The 18,244-nt window shown below is 38.9% G+C and overlaps 1 protein-coding gene across 3 annotated transcripts in view; it reads left to right on the forward strand.

The window, feature by feature from the left end:
- Positions 1-18,002, forward strand: part of akap12b (A kinase (PRKA) anchor protein 12b) — a 35,210-nt gene extending 17,208 nt beyond the window's left edge. Inside the window, exons 2-5 of one of the 3 annotated variants that reach the window (XM_059512836.1) lie at positions 672-774; positions 9,902-11,241; positions 11,272-14,611; positions 16,173-18,002. In XM_059512836.1, the coding sequence (XP_059368819.1) occupies positions 672-774; positions 9,902-11,241; positions 11,272-14,607 (4,779 nt within the window). In that variant the 3' untranslated portion in view covers positions 14,608-14,611; positions 16,173-18,002. Of the gene's footprint in view, positions 1-671; positions 775-6,164; positions 6,452-9,901; positions 14,612-16,172 lie in introns of those variants that run through there. The other 2 variants (XM_059512835.1, XM_059512838.1) reach the window with 2 other exon arrangements.
- Positions 18,003-18,244: the final 242 nt, after the last annotated feature.

The following is an 18,244-nucleotide window of genomic DNA, read 5'->3' on the forward strand; positions in this document are numbered from 1 at the left end:
TTAAATGTAGTCAACATGGAAGCTGATGCTGAAATTAAAACCAAATCCTCTCTCAAATCCTAATCTTCCACTGAGTTCTTTTCCTGTACCTGTTTTAACACTTCAGTTTAGTACACAAGAGAAGTGCCAAACCATTTGAATAGTCCACAGCCCCTTTACCGGATCTTCACAATAGGTGCCTCGCTTTTGGAAGCCATCCTGATCCATTAATTTAATCAAACTATCCTTAGGGAGACTCAGTGTGTGTGTCTGTGTAGGTGAACACCAGATTGTAGATTTAAATACATGAATTAAACATTTTATTTTGTATTTTTGATCAGATAAATGCAGCCTTGGTGAGTATGAGAAACTTCTTTCAAAAACACTTTTTAAAAATCTCTAACTTTTAACTCCCCTAACTTTTCAACAATACTGTACATTGTAATGTGAATGTTTTTATTTTATTTTTAATTATGAACATATTTGGTTATTCATATATGATCAAAACCCAAACTCAGAGCAAGCTAAGGGTACAACTGAGCAAAGCCCGGTGAGAAATAATTGCGATATATCATCGTTTTGAATAGCTCCACATTAAATTGTGTCATCATACCTTTGCTGAAAAGATTGTTACAGTTGTAACTCTTCATGTCTCTCTCTTCTTTCCTTCTTTCTTTTTTTTCTTTTTTTAGCCTCTTCAGAAGAATGGACAGATCTCCATTTCCAGTCTTAATGGGAAGACAGATGATCAGACAGAGTTTAATGGCCACACGGAGGAGAACCCACCGGCTGAGGGTATGTGTTCATAACCATGTGCTTGAACATTGTTTGCATATATCACTCTCACATCTTTATTACCGTGTCTGTGTGCGTGGTATGAAAATGACTGACACTAATAGTGGGCCGCCTCCCAGCATCAGGGGTCTCTGTGTGTGTGAGGCTTAAGATGTGATCTTTATCTTTTTATCTGTGTGCCCTCCTTCCCCAACTGATCCTTCTCATAATACCCAGCAATCCTGAAGATGAGAACACCTACGTAGAGGCTGCAGTGAGTGGACACCAACATCGATCTCTTTAGTCCTCTAACCGTGGTCTGTGAGAAGACTCTAGGGCAATAATGCATACCATGTTTATTTTTACTTGTTCTTTGTGTTCCTTTCTTGCTTTTCAACTCAGAGAGACCACCGAGATGCTTCCCCCCAATAATATTTAGCAGGCCATGACCTAGCTGACCCCTTGGGTGTATGTTTTTAATAAGCGAGCCTCATCACATGTATAGACATCTTAGGTGTCTTTAAATTTGGAGGTCAAATCACACACTTTGCTGAAATGTCATCATGAATAAAACAAAGAAAAGGAAGGCATATTGAAGAATAGCAAAATGATTGTATATAATGAGCCATGAATCTGTGGTGAATGGAATGCAATTAGCATTTTCATTAATAATCTTGAAAATAAAATGAGTAATGGTTTTAGTAGTGTATAATATAGTTTTCAAAGGTTAGTATGACAAATCGTGATTAAAGTGGTAAACTATCAAGCTTAGAAAGAAATTGGTACTTTTGATTGTGTAAGAGACCAAAAACTGTCATTATTTACTCTAATTTACACCCTAACTGTTACTGACTTGTTGAAGTTCATTATAGAAGACAGTGTAAACACATTCACACAAATAAAACCTGTTTCCTATTGTTGTTGCTTTGGATGCAGTGAGATATTATGTATATGCAAGTCTCAAGCATGACAATACCAGGACAAGCCCTTGAAACACTGCCGAAATGCCTCAATACAGGCTTTACTTAATCTGCATGATAAATGCTGTAATGCCAGCCAAGAGTATTTAGCCATAATTTTCTAGCATGCTCAGTGCAGCCATTTATTTTCTCCAGCAGCCCCAGAGTGCCAGAAAAACCCCTGGAATGTTTTATAGAAACGTACTGGGAGAATAATGTGTGTGTAAAGTGAATGTGTTGATATATCTGTCTGTTCTCCATTGTTAAGAAACCTCCCAAAATATGATGCTGTCGGGTTTTAGTGCAAGGGTTTAATAAAGACAGATGAGAGAGAAGTATGCTTATTTTGGTGTCCACACTGCCAAAAAAGTGCTATGTCTCCCCAGCCAAAATCAACAAAGAAAAAAAGCGCTTTCAATATTAAAAACACATTTTTACAATTTCCTTTAATCAGCATCAAATGTTCAAATGTTCATGAATACACACCCATACAAGCTCACTCATTCACATGATTATACTAATGCACATGTGTCAGCAGGAAATTACAAACACAGATTTACTTGTCTGACCTACATGTACAGACATGCAACAGTTACATGTATACAAAAGTTTGCAAATGAATTAAGTTCTCCCACCCACTCACACACACACACACACAGATGCAAGCTGGCTGCCAGGCGTTTAGGAGGTGGCGACGTGAGAGAGTCCAGAGAGTGAGCTCAACCATTATCTCATACACAGTCCTCCCCCACCTATCCGTGTGTGTGTGTGTGTGTGTGTGTGTGTTTACTCTGATAGCATACGAGTCTGTGTTCCATTATCAAACATGTTTTAACAGGCTCTATGTGATTATCTGTTTATCTTTGGAATTCAGTCTTGCTGGTATAGGTCTATCCCTTTACTGTATATTTTCCTTTTGCTATCCGTATGTGTGTTTGACCTATTTCTTCATAATTGTGTCCATAGAGAGCCTCTGAGATTGTTGACTATTGCTTAAGATTTTTTTTATTGGTGTTTAGAATTTGATTTTGACTGTGTGTGGTCAGTAATTCACTTCTTAGAATCTCTTTTCCAGATCTGTAGTATGATTTGAGGTCAGATTCCTGGAAAATTATGAACATATTTTTATTTTGATTAAGCACCTGTTTTCTAGTTTAAAATAAAAGCTATTCAGGTCAGCGTCTTTTGAAGCCACATACAATTTACACTGCTTTTTTGTGTTGAGATTTACTAGTAACTTGTGATTTTCTTGACTGGGTAAACATTTGATACTACGTGTATGTTTTAGTAAAACTCATGCTGTTGATCTGAGAAACACACAGATGAGGAAAGTTGAGATGACATGAGAATGGAATGTGTGAAGTGTGGAGCGATGAAGGGTTTGGCAGAAAGAGAAAACCACAGGGAGAGTGTGAATATGTGTTTGATTAAGTGCAATTTAATTCCTTTAATTTGCAGCAATAAATTGTACAAATGAAAAGAGATATAAAGTGTGCATAAATGAAAAGAAATAGGAGTTTTCCCTGTAAAAGCATTAAAAGAGTCTAGTTTCATTATTGTTTGGCTGTTAAACATTCATCCTGACTGTGGATGTTGACAAAAGGATATTGAAAGTGAGATTTGATCTGGGCAGACAGGGAATACATAGTTCAGGCAATCAAATGTTGGCTTGATGTTTTACATTACAACATGTTTACATAGAATAACCCAGACCATTGGGTGATTAATAAGAAATGTGATTGTCTCATATTGTGTCAGTGAGATAAGTTTTGATCTAGTAGTTTGCCAACCATACATTGATATATATATATATATATATATATATATATGTGTGTGTGTGTGTGTGTGTGTGTGTATATATTAGTTTTTTACATGACAGTAATGTAATATTAGAAAAGCAATCTGTTTTTCTAAAGAACTGAAGAATGAAATAATGACTGCTGAAAATGTGGCTTTGCTGTCACAGGAATAAACTACATTTAAAATTATTTTATAAATTGAAAATTGTCACCATAAGAGACATCTGTCAAAACATTTAATTTTTTTTTAAACTGTTACTGACCAAAAACCTTTGAATGGTAGTTTACAGTATATTGCAGTATCATTTATGTAGGTAAACCAAATGGACTACAGCCGTGAGGTGAGTTATGATGAGTACATGAGTACAAGTTGTACCTAGCACTGTGACAGCTCATGGAGTAGTTATGCACTATCAATAATCTAAGTCATTATCATAATGTCCTTTCTGAAAAGTGACAAATTAGCCCAGTGAAAGAAAATGACCTAATAGCGAAAAAACTGAAAACTGGTGAGGGAAGAGGAAGCAATGATGCAAAAGAATGAGCGTGCTTCCTGCACAGCATTCCTCAGCTTCCTCTGTCAATAGAAAGCAAAGGAAACGGGAAGAATAAAACAAGGAAAGCTTGATATAGAGATGGAGGAAGGTATTAAATGCTGAGGTGCTGTTTTAAATATAATCTAGTGAGTGAAATCAGGTGAAAGTATAAAGTTGGAGACTGCTGGAGAGTTAGAGACAGTTCTCTGATCCTGGCCAGATCTTCACACAGCTCTCATTTCCTTTTCCTCCCATTATTTTGACATCATCTTCCTGGCCCTAGGAATGCGTGCACAGATGAGGGTGTGTGTATGTGGAAGTATGTGTACGTGTGAGTTGGGGTCTGCAATGACGTCGCAGCATCCCCTGCAAGCCCCCAGGCCAGCGGGAAGCCCACCTCCACATGTTCCCAGCCAAAACAGACCGCCGACTGCTCACGCTTCTGCGTTTGATCACATTTCCCTGATGCAAGAGGTAAATGACTGATGTCATTCTGGGTATCAGTTTCACCATGACAGACTATGACTGTGATTAGCTGTTGGTATTTTATCACATCTTACTAGGCCTGCATCCGACTGGAATGGGTCATATGTGTCAGTTGTGTCTTTGTAGCCAAATCCTCAAATATGACTTGGCTTATAAGTGATGCATTCAGGAAGAAGTAGAGTACAAGCTTCCTCTTTTGAGGAATGTCCATTACAGTAGAAAGGGCATGACTCACACTGTCTTTAGTGTGAGAGAGTATGTGCTTATTGAATTCCACTCCTATGGAGTCACTGGGGGCAAAAAGCCTTTCTCATATGTCAAATCCCTCTGATCTGAACCCAATGGCTCAGTCTGTTACTATAGATCACAACACAGTCTGGGGACGGCTATTCATCTACCATACAAGAAGAATTTGCCCTAACTGTACCCTCTAGCTTTGCACCCAAACACTTAAGTTAATGTGCAGCACTGCAGTCCAGTAACTTAAAACATCACAATAACATAGCAATCAAATCATTTGAGTACAACTATTGTTGTGGTAAAGTGAATTATACAGAAAGAGCTTTGGTGTAGAGAGATAAAATACCAATCTTAACTGGATGAGTTTCCGCATGGTCTGTAGGATCCAGACCAAACTGGATTAGAGTTGTTATCACCCACTTAGAAGAAGATTTTAGCTGGAATTCGCACATTCCATGAGAACAATGGCCAGGTGTGAGATGTCTGATTAGACCCTTGTATGCTGAGGAATTCTTCAGCCAGCCTCCTTCAACAAAACTTGAATGAAATAAGCTGCCTCAGTTTACACTTTGAATGAACCATTAGCACTGTAGAGTGCCAGCCTCATTACATTAGCATTCTGGGAAGTCTGGGAACCAAATTTGAAATAGAAAGTCACTTTGTGTGCTAGCCTTTAACTTAAAAACAAGGACTTGTGTTAACAAAAATTCTACTGTCTAATTGTAATATCCTCAGCATGATATTCATCACAGTAAGCCACTAAATAGTAAATAATAATGAAATCATGTATTGTCTTTGTTTTTGTGACAGGTTTGTCAAACCAGTGCCAATGAAATTGAAACAAAAAATATTCAAAACAGGTTCAGTTTTGATTGGAAGTATTTATGGCTGGTATTTAGACCCATGGACTAAGAGTGATATAGAGGAGATTTAAAGAGTGAGCAGCTTAGAGATAAGATACATGAGAACATATTGTGAAGGTCCTCATTTCACCCTTGTACATTATAAGTGGTCATATAGATCCCACCGTCTTGGATGAGAGACGGAAAGGGGAGTTGGAGCTCTGTGTAACATCATGTACAGAAATGCCTTTGATAACTTGAGTAATCTTCCCTGCCTTCACACACACAAACACTCAGACACAGACACACATATTTTAATATGACTTGGCACTCTCTGTCATTTTAAACGGGAAAGAAAAAGTTGGGTAAAGGAATGTTGGAGTTTGAATAAGTGGGTGGAGGGAGTGTGTAAAGAGGAGTGGAGGGGGAAGGAAGAGGGAAACTCATTCAGTAGAGAGGGGCAGAGAACAGCTGAAAAGCTAAGGAGGAGGAGGAGTGGGGGGTTTGGGGGGGGGCATGGGTGGGGTGGTCCCACATAGGACATGTGTCAGTGTCTGTTGAAATGTGTGTTACCCAGCCGTTCCCCTCATTCTCACCCAGAAACTCAGAAGAGGAGACGCCTGGCTTTAACACAAGCTTACAGGACAGTGAAAGAGAGGGAAACAAGAGTGTAGCTTTGAAGCCTATCAGCTGATTGTAGTCTGAGAGGAAACAGGACATTTAAAGGAAGGGAGTTCCAAAAGTATCACTGTCAGCAAAAGTTAAACAGCAATTATTTTTCTCCTGAAAAGTAATTGCAAACGTTTATGAAATGCTCGGGACAATAACTCTAACAGGTGAGATGCATCTAAAATCTATTACTTGTTACAGTTGAAACGTATAATGGTTATTATAAGGGGACAGTTGGGGGCAGTAATAATTAAGATGGTTTGTTTAGGAAATTCTTGATTATTATAATTATTGGGTTAAATTACAATGTGTTATTCAGTAATCAGTTAAATTTGTGGACACATTCTAATATTGTTTTCCTGATCTGTAGCTTGTGGCATCATTGTATAGAGGGCAATGTTGTTAAATTCTGTTTAATATGTTTTCGTGAGAAATTATTTCATTGATTTTTAATTTGTTAATTACTTAATTACTTTCACTTACATATCTCAATTATTTTGTGTATGTGTTTCATTATTTTGCATTTCATTAAGCCTTAGAACATATGAAACAGCAAGGATTCCTTAAAAGTAGTTTTAGTGTTTTATATATATATATATATATATATATATATATATATATATACTAACAGTGATGCTTAAAGTAGTGAAGTCATATCTCTAGTCTGTTAATGTAAAGCATTAACCTTTAAGTATGGGAGAGCAACCTGAACCTGAAGGATTTATCTGTTCTACAACTCATGTGGTATGAGAAAACAGTTCATTTGGTGGGTTTATACATGTACTATATAGAATTCTTGGAAATGTTGCAATCTGATGGGCTTCAGTGGTCTCAGATATCCTTTTTTTGGAATTTTAATGAGATTTTTTTAGCCCCTCAGATCTTAGTCAGGGTTCTCGAGAGGTGGTATGGATGTATGGAATTGATTACCTGCTGCACATGATTTCAGGGAGTGTTTTGATTAGCTGGGAATGTTTATTAGGATTTTGTGTGGATTTTCTTATCTTTATATTTATGTCCATTTAATCAGTTTTTCCCTAAATTGAACATTTTGTTTTGTTATTGGCTTAAATTTCATAAATACAGAGCATTGCAGATTTATTAATGTGCTTGTTTACTTAATGAAGTTATTCATCTTCCAACAAGTGGATATTGGTAGTAATAGTAATGGAATGATTGTTTCATGATTCACATCTATGTCGAAGGGAATCACTAAAGTGTAGTTATTTGGCGTGGGAGGTGGGGTAGTTGTCCTGGTAGGGGTCCGTCTACTGCTGATTCTTCCTGTAACTTCCCTAAACTCACAGACTCCACTAATGAACAGCCTGTGTTTGCATGTAACAGCATGGGGTGGGGGGTTGTTGACCATTACCTCAGAACCCATCTCAACAAACATCCACCCCTCCCCCGTCTTTCTACACTATCATACCACTGTGATTTTAGATGGCATTTGCACCCACCCATTCCAAAACTCTCACCCACAATTCCACACATTAACAGCCACAACAGACATGCTATCAAATTGCTGCTTGGCTTAACTTTCCCCAGTCTAAGCCACCATTGCGACAAAGGCAAATGTACGACTGCTGGTTTCACCAAGTCTTTGACCCATTTTGTCTTTCATACTTGTGTAAAAATACATTTGCACATATACAGCACCTCCCTGTCTCCAGCGGTGTGAGGCAACAGCAGTGTGTCTTTCTGCATAAAAATGTGTGTCCTTCATTGTTAAAACATTACTACAGTGTAAGAAGGAACCTCCTGGAATGTCCCCAAAGGAGATGATTTTACAATAATGGAAAGATGATTTAAGAGCATATAATCTTTAGCTGCAGATCTGTGAATTTAGTTTAAATATATTTGTGGGCCTCTTTCTAAATGTTTGCCTAATAACTGTACTACTCTGACATTTTGATCCCAACTTTACACTTCTGTACAGCCGGGAATGTTTAAACTTTCTAATTGTTTTGCTAATCAGTCTTCCATATCACCAAGACTGAGAAGTTCTATCTGTCATTCTATATGGCTTCCCATAATGCCCTTTTCCCTTTTTACAATAAGGATTTTCGTCATGGTAGTTTAAGTTCCAGTATGGACAATAGTGTGGTCCCCCTACCCCTTTTATCACAAGCAGGAAAAAAATCCAGGGGCCCATTGTGAAACAAAGAGGACAACACAATACAGTCTTCCTAAGCTGTAGTTTAGAATTTGGTTTGGTCTGTTGTTGGGGGTGGGTGGGTGGAGGGTTGTATTGTAGGGGGATGGGGATGCCTGTACAACAATGAACTATGGGATTTAGGTTGTGCTTCACTAAATTTAAAGCATTGAAAACACAGAGCCTCTTTTATTGTTTTATACCAACACAAAATGGGCTGATAAATGTAAGCGAGTGACAACAACAGCATAAAGAGCATCAATATTTTAATGGCTGTCTGTTGTCCTAAGGGTCTGTTATGATGGCAGTCTGTAAATATGAGCCATTCCTGTTGTTTAGCTGTAAGATTTTCAAGTTTAGGGTAATCAGTCCAAGACTTTACCAGTCACATAAAAAATAAACCATTCAAGAACAATTTATTGATCATTCTGATCTCTGGCTTAAGTTGTTATGTTTGATAAATGGTTAGGTGCCACTTTATCTCGGCCTGTGTCATACAAGTATGTAGGAAGCCAAGTAATGTGATATCCATGCATTAAAAATGCTTGGAATTTGTTTTTAAAGTCACTGGGTGGGTTTCAGACCCCAGAGCAAGAGCAAGCAAAGCCAGATGTGAACAGTCCCTTGCTAGGTTGGATGTCAAAGGAAAACTGGGCCTCTAGGAGGCTCACTCTATGCGAACTCAACTCCCTCTTGTCTAACCCCACACCCTCAAAACCAACCCACTCTTGTCAAACCACAGATAAGCAAGGGAGGAATTCAAGACATAATGAGTGTTTGTTCTCCTGTTTATCCCACCTGTTGCAATTTTATTTTATTATATTTTGTCTTTGGAAGCTTAAGAACTGGGCAGATAAACAGGCTTAATGAAGATTATTAATGAAGTGACGTCATTATGTGTTTGCTGTGCTTTATCAAATAAGGTCAATTTCATAGTCCAAAGGTTTGGCAACATAGCCTGCATAACTGTGAAGCTTACAACATGGAAATTTCCCCTGGTTGCCTTGATGTTAAATGTTATCATTCCCCAGCTTAGAATTTATTTTAATTTTTTTTGGGTGCTCACAAGAAAGAGACCAGAAAATGTCAATTTAATATCAAATTGCCATCATATGTCGGATTAAATCTGAACAGGGGTTGCATTTTTTTCAGGTTTTCTAGCAATGTGGCTCTGATTTCCTTCAATTGCCACAGCCCTCCATCTTGAATTAATTATATCGCTAGATCATGTATTTTGCTTTTATAACTCTTAACTTGTTTTTCTACACCTAGTCCTGTTGAAAACTAGCTATCCATAAGAGACAAATTTTTTTTTAGACTTTATGAATGTTATGATATTTAATGAATGATGACGATTTGATGTATGCTATTTCATAAGTGTGAAATTAGGTAACTTGAAATAATGTAACTGAAATAAATATACTAAAACATTTACTAAAACTTTGCATATTTTTCCTTACAGTTGGCCAGACGGAAACGATCACCCAAACAGAAGATATCCCTGAAACAACTGAGGTGCATCAAGAAGAGTTTGCCCCTCAGGTTAATGGAGAGAAAGAAGACAATTCTGCAAATGCAGATGAAATTACAAGCACAGAAGAGAAGGCAGAAGAGGAAAAACAAGAGGAGGTCAATGAGGTGGGCTTCAAGAAGATTTTCCGTTTTGTTGGATTCAAGTTCACACTGAAGAAAGACAAGAATGAGAAGACTGAGCCTGTGCAACTGCTGACAGTGAAGGAAGCAGAGAGTGGTGCAGATACATCTTCTGAGGACAAGAAAGAGGAACCTGCAATAGAGGAAGACAAATCTGTGGAAGACAAGTCACCAGAAACTACAGAAAAAGAGCAAGACAATTCCCCAGAAACTACAGAAAAAGATCAAGAGGCCACGCCTGCAGAAGTGACTGATAAGGCAGAAGAACCAGCAGACAAAATTGCTGTTGATGCCCCATCAGATACTGAAAAGTTAAGGGAGGAGGTGACTGAAAAATCTGCTGAAGACATAGGCACAGAAAAAGAACCAGAGAAAGAACCAGAGCCAGAAGCACCAACTGAATCGCCCACAAGTCCACCATCTCAAGAGACACAGAGTCCCTTTAAGAAATTTTTCACTCAGGGAATCTTTTCTAACCTGCGGAAAAAGGCAAGCTTCAAAAAGCCCAAAGATGAGGAACAAGTCAAGGAAAAGTCTACAGAGGAAGACATTAAGGAAACTGAGGAGACAGCAGATGGTGTTGTTGAAGGTACAGAGGAACCTAAAGTAGACGCAGAGAAAGAACAAGCTGAGGGTGAGCAGATAGAGAAACCTTCAGAAAAGGTTGAAACTAAACCTGAAATAACAACTGAAACAACTTCCACTGAGACAGAAGAGCCACAAGAACTTAAAGTTGAAGCTGAGGCTACAAGTGAAGCTGAAACTCTGACTCAGACTGAGACTGCTGAAGCTCCAGCTGCTGAAATTGCTGTTGAAGTTCAACTCACCGATGATTCAAAACCAAGTGACAAGCCAGATGTTTCAGAAGCAGCAACAACTGGAGCTGAAATCCTGTCCTCTCAGGAGAAACCCAAGGCTCAGGGAAGCCCACTTAAGAAGTTGTTCACAGGAGCAGGGCTGAAAAAGCTGTCATCCAAAAAGCAGAAGAGTAAAAAAGAAGCAGAGTCAAAGCAAACAGAATCAAGTGAACCAGTTGCTGAAATCCTCCAGTCATCCACTGAGTCAGCTGAGCCCCAGAAACCTGACAGCGGAGCATCTTCTCCAGAAGAATCTGGTGAGCATCTTGTAGGGGAGGTACCTCAAGCTGAAGTGGCTCATGATGAGGTGGCTGAAGCCGAGGTTGCTCAAGCTGCAGAGACTGAAGGTGAACCAGTCCCTTCTGACAGTGAGAAGAAGAAAGATGGAATTTTACCTTGGTCCTCTTTCAAAAAACTAGTCACTCCAAAAAAACGTGTCAAAAGGCCCTCTGAGAGCGAAGATGAAGCACCTGGAGACAATCCCAAATCTTCTACCCTATCTTCAACAGAGAGTGCTGTCTTTGATGAGAAAATTGATGAGTCTAAACCTCCCGAAGAATTGTCCCCTGAGTCTAAAGAAGAGTCACAGGCAGAATCAAAGGCTGAGCCAAAAGTCGAAAAGCCTGAACCAACTACAGAGGAACCAAAAAGAAAAATGGATACATCTGTGTCCTGGGAAGCCCTTATTTGTGTGGGCTCAGCTAAAAAAAGGGCCAGAAAGACTTCTGATTCTGATGATGAAGAACCTAAGATTGAGGAAGAAGTGCAGGAGTCAGGAGAAGAGCAGACAAAGACCGCCGAGTCCCCTCTTGTAAGCTCTGGTGAAGCTGATCATGAGAATTTGGCTTCTTCACCTGAACCAGAAGAAGAACTTGTGTCTACCTGGGAATCTTTCAAGAGGCTGGTAACCCACAGAAAGAAACCTAAAGCAGAAGACAAGTCTGATGAAGCCTCAGGCCCAGAGCATACAACATCTGACAGTGAAGCCCCCAAAGAAGAATCCTCTTTCTCTTTGAGGAAATTGATTCCACGCAGGAAGAAGAAGTCTGATGGTAAACAAGAGCAGATATCTTCTGACATTGGCTCTGCAGAAGATGATTCTGACACACCAGCTGTGGTACCTCTTTCAGAATATGACAATGAACCACCTGCAGAAGTTGCAGTTACGGGGGAGGAAGTGAAGCAAGAATCTGCACCAGTCACCCAGGCAAAAACATTAGCTGAGGATAGATCACCATCTTGGATTTCAACCACTGTGGAAAATGTTGAGGATGAGACAGAGGGAAAGCAGTTGAGTGACATACCTGAAGAAGGAGACACAGCTGCCACACCCAAATCGACAGATAACACTATTGCAGAGGACATTGTTGAGCTTACTTCAGAAGCAGTTACGGCCCTTGAACAAGTAGAGGAGACTGAAATGGTTTCTGCTGTATCACGCGTTACAGCATCCCCAGTTACATCAGGTGAGACAACTCCTGTCCCAGGTGATGGTGTAGAGAAGAAGACAGATGTAGTACTTCAAGAAGCTGTGGAAACTATCAGTGTTACCACAAGTGCCATGGCTGTCACCATGACTAAGGAAGAGGAAGAAGTAATTGCAGTCAGCACTGATGTTCTTTTGGTCGAGTCAGCTATCAAGGAAGAGAAAACAGTCTTGGTTGCACATGAGAAAACAGAGGCAACTACTGTTTGCGTTGGCCTTGATACTAGTGAAATAAAGGCGGTGGAGGAAGAAAGCCTTACTCAGAAGCCTTCAGTGGAGTCGGTAACAGTTGTTAGCAAAGTGCTTGTCACAGAGTTGGCTGTTGAAGACAAAACACAGGAGCCTGAACAGGCCAGTATGACTGAGGATGAGGTTCATGAGGCTCAGATGAGTGGAGGTCAGACAGAGCTCAAAGAAAATGTAGTTAAGGAGAAAGCACAGTTTGAAGAGATAAAGGAGACATCTGAAGCTGAGACTGTGACTGATCTCCAAGAAGTAGCAGCAGTCAAAGTAGCCCTCATCAATGCTGTACAACAGGAACCAGAGTTTCTTGAAGAGCCAGTGGTGGCAGAAAAATCCCCTCAGGTTGAGGCTGCAGGTCCTGTGGAACCAACTGTTGAAGAGTCACTCTGTGCCCAAACTGTAGAAGTCACTGAAGTTGCTGTTGCTGAAGGTGAGAAAGTGCAAGAACTGGAGGACGTTAAAGAAGTTAAAGCCACAGTCGAGGTAGTGTCTGTGGAGGGAGTTGCCATGGCTGTAACAGAGGAGGTCATGGCGACCCTTCCAGAGGTGCCTGCTTCTCAAACTGCTGGGTCTACAGAAGATCCAATTCCAGTTGTAGCCACCACTGAAGAATTTGCCGTCATCAAAGAGACTGTTTGTATTACAAACTCAACAGAATCTCATTCAGCAGCTCTAGCTTGTGAAACGGTTATGGAAAAGGTTCCTCTTGTTCTTCCCGCAGATGACCACAAAATCCAGGTTAAAGTGAATGATGCCGAGGTTGGCTCTGCTCAAGAAGTTATTGAGAGAAGCTTAGAAGTAACCTCAATTAAAGTTAGTGTGGTGGTTGAAGAAGTAATTGAGAATATGAAAGAAGAAACTGAAGTGATCCAGGCAACCCAAGTGACAGAAGCAGAAATCATTGAGAAACAGAGCAGTGTTATTGTGCAAGAGGTCATTCAAAATGTTGTAGAGAATATTGCTGGGGCACATGCAGAACAAAAAGTGTCTACTGAGAAGGTAGAAAACTATACCACATCAGTCGATGTCAAATTTGAAGAGGCCCCAGTGGTTTCTGGAATGAGTGAGGAAAAGACTTCAACAGAAGTCGTTTTGGAGGAAAAAACTCCACTGGAAACAAGTCCAGAGAAGCCAAAAGCATCTGATGATATCTGCAAAGATGATGATGCACAAACTCGCATTGTTACTGAGAAACCAATGAAAACGGTCAACGACACCATCCTGATTACAGAAACTGTCACCGTTTCTATCACAGATGAAATCCAACCTCAAAATGAGGAAGTTGCCACAGTCTCTGCGGAAGATGTGCATCATGAAACAGAGGTAACAAAAAGTGAAGTCGAACTTAAGCAAGCAGAAGAGAAAAAGCTTAGTGGGACCACAGAAAGTGAAGAAGGAAAAAGTCAAGTTGAATCACATCCCAAGGAAGTACCAGCAGAAATCCAGCAACAGACACAAGCTTCAGAGGTTTCAGAAGCCATACCAGAAGAAAAGATGACAGAAACATCTGCCGTAGGTGAAAGTCAAGACCAGATTGTGGCTGAGCAGTATCAAATGGCACAGGAGGTTCAGATTGAGACTGTACAGGAATTTAACGTTGGTGTCATAAATGTCATAAATGCAGATGATGTACCTGTTCAAGAAATTGAGACAAACATGAAAGAAGAAAGTTCAGAGGGCAAGGAATCAGTACAAGACAAGCCTCAAAAGGATTCGGAAGAACCTCAAACTGAGGTTTCAACACAGGACACAACAAACCAGGAAGAGTCAAGAGATCCAGACTGTCAAAAGACAGATGCTAAAAATGTACCTGCCAAATTGGAGACTGCTACTGATAAGTCAGTAAATGCTGTTGCAGTGGAGGAGGTGATGGAGGAGGTTGGGAATGAGATTGAGCAAGTGTCCTCAGAAGTTGTCACAGTCTCATGAGCAGGTTAGTCTTTATTAATTTAATGAAACTGATTTTTAGAAATGTAAAGCAAAACAGTTGAATTACAACATTTCCAAAGGTAGTTTTGATCATTAAAGAAAGTTCCACATTCCTTATCTCAGTTTTGCATGGTGCCTATTTGAAAACCTCAGTGGATCTTAGTTTTATTAGGGGTAGATTTCCATTTGGAGAGATGAAAAAGCTTTTGTTCCATGTACAAGTAACCAAGGGACCTTCGATATCAAAGCAGGAATGCCGCTGCCTGACCCTTCACTTTGAATGCTGGGTCTTAGAGGGAAGCCGTGTGAAGAAAGATGAACTTTTGGTGAAAGACCGAGTATAATTCCCCACCCCCTCCCTAATGCACTCTCTTACTCTCTTCCTCTCATCAAAGCCTTCAATATGTAGTTAGAGAGCCAATTAATCTGAAAAGATACACTTTATGATCAAATACAACCCTTAGAAGTGTCATATCAGTGTATGACCAGAGAGAATAAAACTTAATTGAAAGATTTATTTTTTCCAATAGCTAAAGCCTTGGAGAGTTAAATAATCTTTTACAGTAATTCATTTAATACTTAATGTCAGTTTTACCAAGAAATTTGTATTATAGAATACTGGCTTATAACATTTGAAGGGTAATACTACATTACAGTAAGTAGATTTATATGTGCAGTTATAATTGAGCTACAGCAAGTTTTTGTGTAGTCAAACTACAGACTTCATCTGTCCTTTAAATATTTGATTAAAATACATAAACATCATAAAGATATATTTGAAGGGTTAAATGCATGCTGCACGCTACCTGTCTTTTAGAGGATGTGGACAGTGCTGAGGCCAGTTTTAGTTAGATTAATATTTTTACATGCTTAACAAAGCCAAACTACATCTGTTAGTACGACTGTGTTTACATGAAATTTGAAAAAGATGAATTATTGTATTAGTATGACTTGTCAAAGGCGAGTAAACATATTATCCTCATGATGCATATTATGTTTAAAAATGGTTATTCGCATTTGTTATAAAAAAAACAAAACAAACAAATGCCCTAATGTAAAGTGTGACCAAAAGAAGAAGGGATGAGAGAAGAGACCTGGGTGTGTCTGATAAATGTTTGATGAGTGCTAATGCAGCACTGCAGAGCAGAGGCTGGTGAAACATAGCATCACAGCATTAGCTTTGGTGCACTGCTCACTCTCTTCCTTCTCTCGCTCTCTCTGACTGCCCCCTTTGCCTTGGTTACTTGTGCTGCTGAGTCATAAAAACAGAGTGAGGCAATGGTTGGAGGCACAGAAGATGCAGTGCAGATGGAAAGATCCATTCATAAGCATTAATATGAAATAATGGATGACAAAGTAACATAATAGGATAGCAGCTTGTCGTGCTAAAAAGCTGTGAGAAAAGAAAAGTGTGCATAATGCAGTTTTGAAATACTGTAGTATTTGAATTAGCATTAGCAGAATTAGCATCGTACATTGGTAACCATAAAACGTATTGCAAACAAAATGCTGATGTGCTAGAAATTTTATTTTTTTTTCTCACCATTTTCCTTTTTGTCTTGCAGTCTGCATGCAAAAAGCAGTCATATGTCTGGGGCACAGAGTTTTCCAGAAAGCAGTAAGTGAGTGGTAGCACGGAGGACACCAAGAGACAGTGCTCTGTACCAACTCCCAGAGCAAGAGACTCAAGGCCAATCTCCCTTCTCTCTTTCTCCTTTAATCCATCCATTCATCCCTCTTATCCTTTTTCCAAATTCCCTATAACTCGGCTGCCATATCACATGGTCTCTCACATCACTGGACTCATTGAGGGATGTCCCATACCCCCAGTTTTGCCAAACTGCATCAGATGCCATTTTCCCACCTGTAACCTTTTGTGATGAACATTTTCTTTTTATTATTAGTTCTCAGCAGTCTGTCGAATGGAGAGTTTATGAATGTTTGGTTCTTGAACAAGCATACATGTGTGTCTGGTTGCAGTAGGAGGGTTGTGTTTTGTATATTGTATTTATATCTTAAGATATTCTCTCAACCCTAAAAAATGTTCTAACCTTCTAAAACAACCATTGAAGTCATGATGTCATGCAGGTGTAAAACTACAAAATACTTAGATAAGTAATTTTAACAAACATGGTACAGATACACCCTGTACAGCTATAGCAAATGAAAAAGTGCATAATATGCTGTGGCTGTAATGTGAAAATGAAGTAAAAAAATTCAGTTGACTCTGAAACACAATATCCTGCCATTATCATCTCCATTCTCACTGTAGATAAACCACTTCTTCGTCCCTTGCTGTGAAATGTTCTTTTTGTTACATATGTTTATCATGTACAACCACAATGAGCGATTTCACCATTAATGTGTGACATTTGAGATTTTAAGAGTCTGATGTTCAGTTTGATTAGCTTTTAGTGGCACCCTGTGAAAATAAATGCTCATGATGATGACACGCCTGCATGAGTAGGGAACTTTTAGAAAAGGCATATTATGGTCCTCAACATACATGTGCACTTCACTGTTTAACAGCCTTAGCGAATGCATGTTTCAACACCAAAAACGCACCTGAGGTTAAAAGAAAATTGTGAAATAATTGTGCGAGGAGAATTATATTAATGCAATGTATTGGTAAACTATCCAACACAGGTTATACGTGGTGGTTTTAATTCACAGATATGTGGGTATTCAGTAATGTAGTGTTGAATATTTTTTTTGCATTCCTGATCTCTTTATCAAGGAATGTTGTTTCGTTGTAAAAGACATGGTAGATGCCTTACTGTCTGTTTCTTTGAAATGAGTATATTATAGCCATACATGCAGACAGGATAACAAGGAAAGCATTTCAAAATCAAATGTAAATTAAAGTCGTGTATTTGGATGAAGATGGTGGCAAACTATAAAGGAAAATTTAGTACAAGTAAATTCAGGTTGCTTTGATCTCTAATAAAAAGTAGTTTTTTTGTTTTGGTGAAAATGCATATACCAAAATTCGAGCAGTCGAAATGTGTACAGGTTAACGTTCAAAAAGTATGCAAATGACAGAGACTGCACAGGGTGCATTATCTTGAATAATAATATAAAAAACATCAGCTTTGCTACTACTGTCACGCTTTGAATGAACAGCCCACTCACAATCTTTTTTTTTTTTTTTTTTTTTTTTAGCGTTTTATAATACAGTCTACTGTGAAGCTCCTCTAACATTTGTACAAATTGTATACCTATATGTAACGTAAGTCATATTGTAATATTAACAAATAACCAACGAAAGCATTAAGGACCGTTATATACCAGTAGCATGAGCCTCGCCTCTTTTTGTATTCTTCAAGCTGTTAATAGTAGCCTATGGATTCAAAATCATGTCTATATTTCATTCAAATAAAGCTAGTGTAAATCAAGCACGCCTTCTCATTGCCCTTTGTTCTGTTTGTGTGTATTGCTAAGTGTTTTGGGAATAGAGAAAATACAAACTAATAAGTATATATAACTCAACTGGCATAAGATAAATGCGGGTAATATTTAAGCGTTAAAATTCACAAAATTCACGTTTTTGCAAGTTTTGGTGTAGTGGCCCCACATACAAAACACAATGGTGCCATCTTGTGGCTCACACAACCAGACAGGATTTAAAAAAATAAGT

The sequence above is a fragment of the Carassius carassius genome, chromosome 27, assembly GCF_963082965.1.
Source record: "Carassius carassius chromosome 27, fCarCar2.1, whole genome shotgun sequence".
NCBI classification, from domain to species: Eukaryota; Metazoa; Chordata; class Actinopteri; order Cypriniformes; family Cyprinidae; genus Carassius; species Carassius carassius.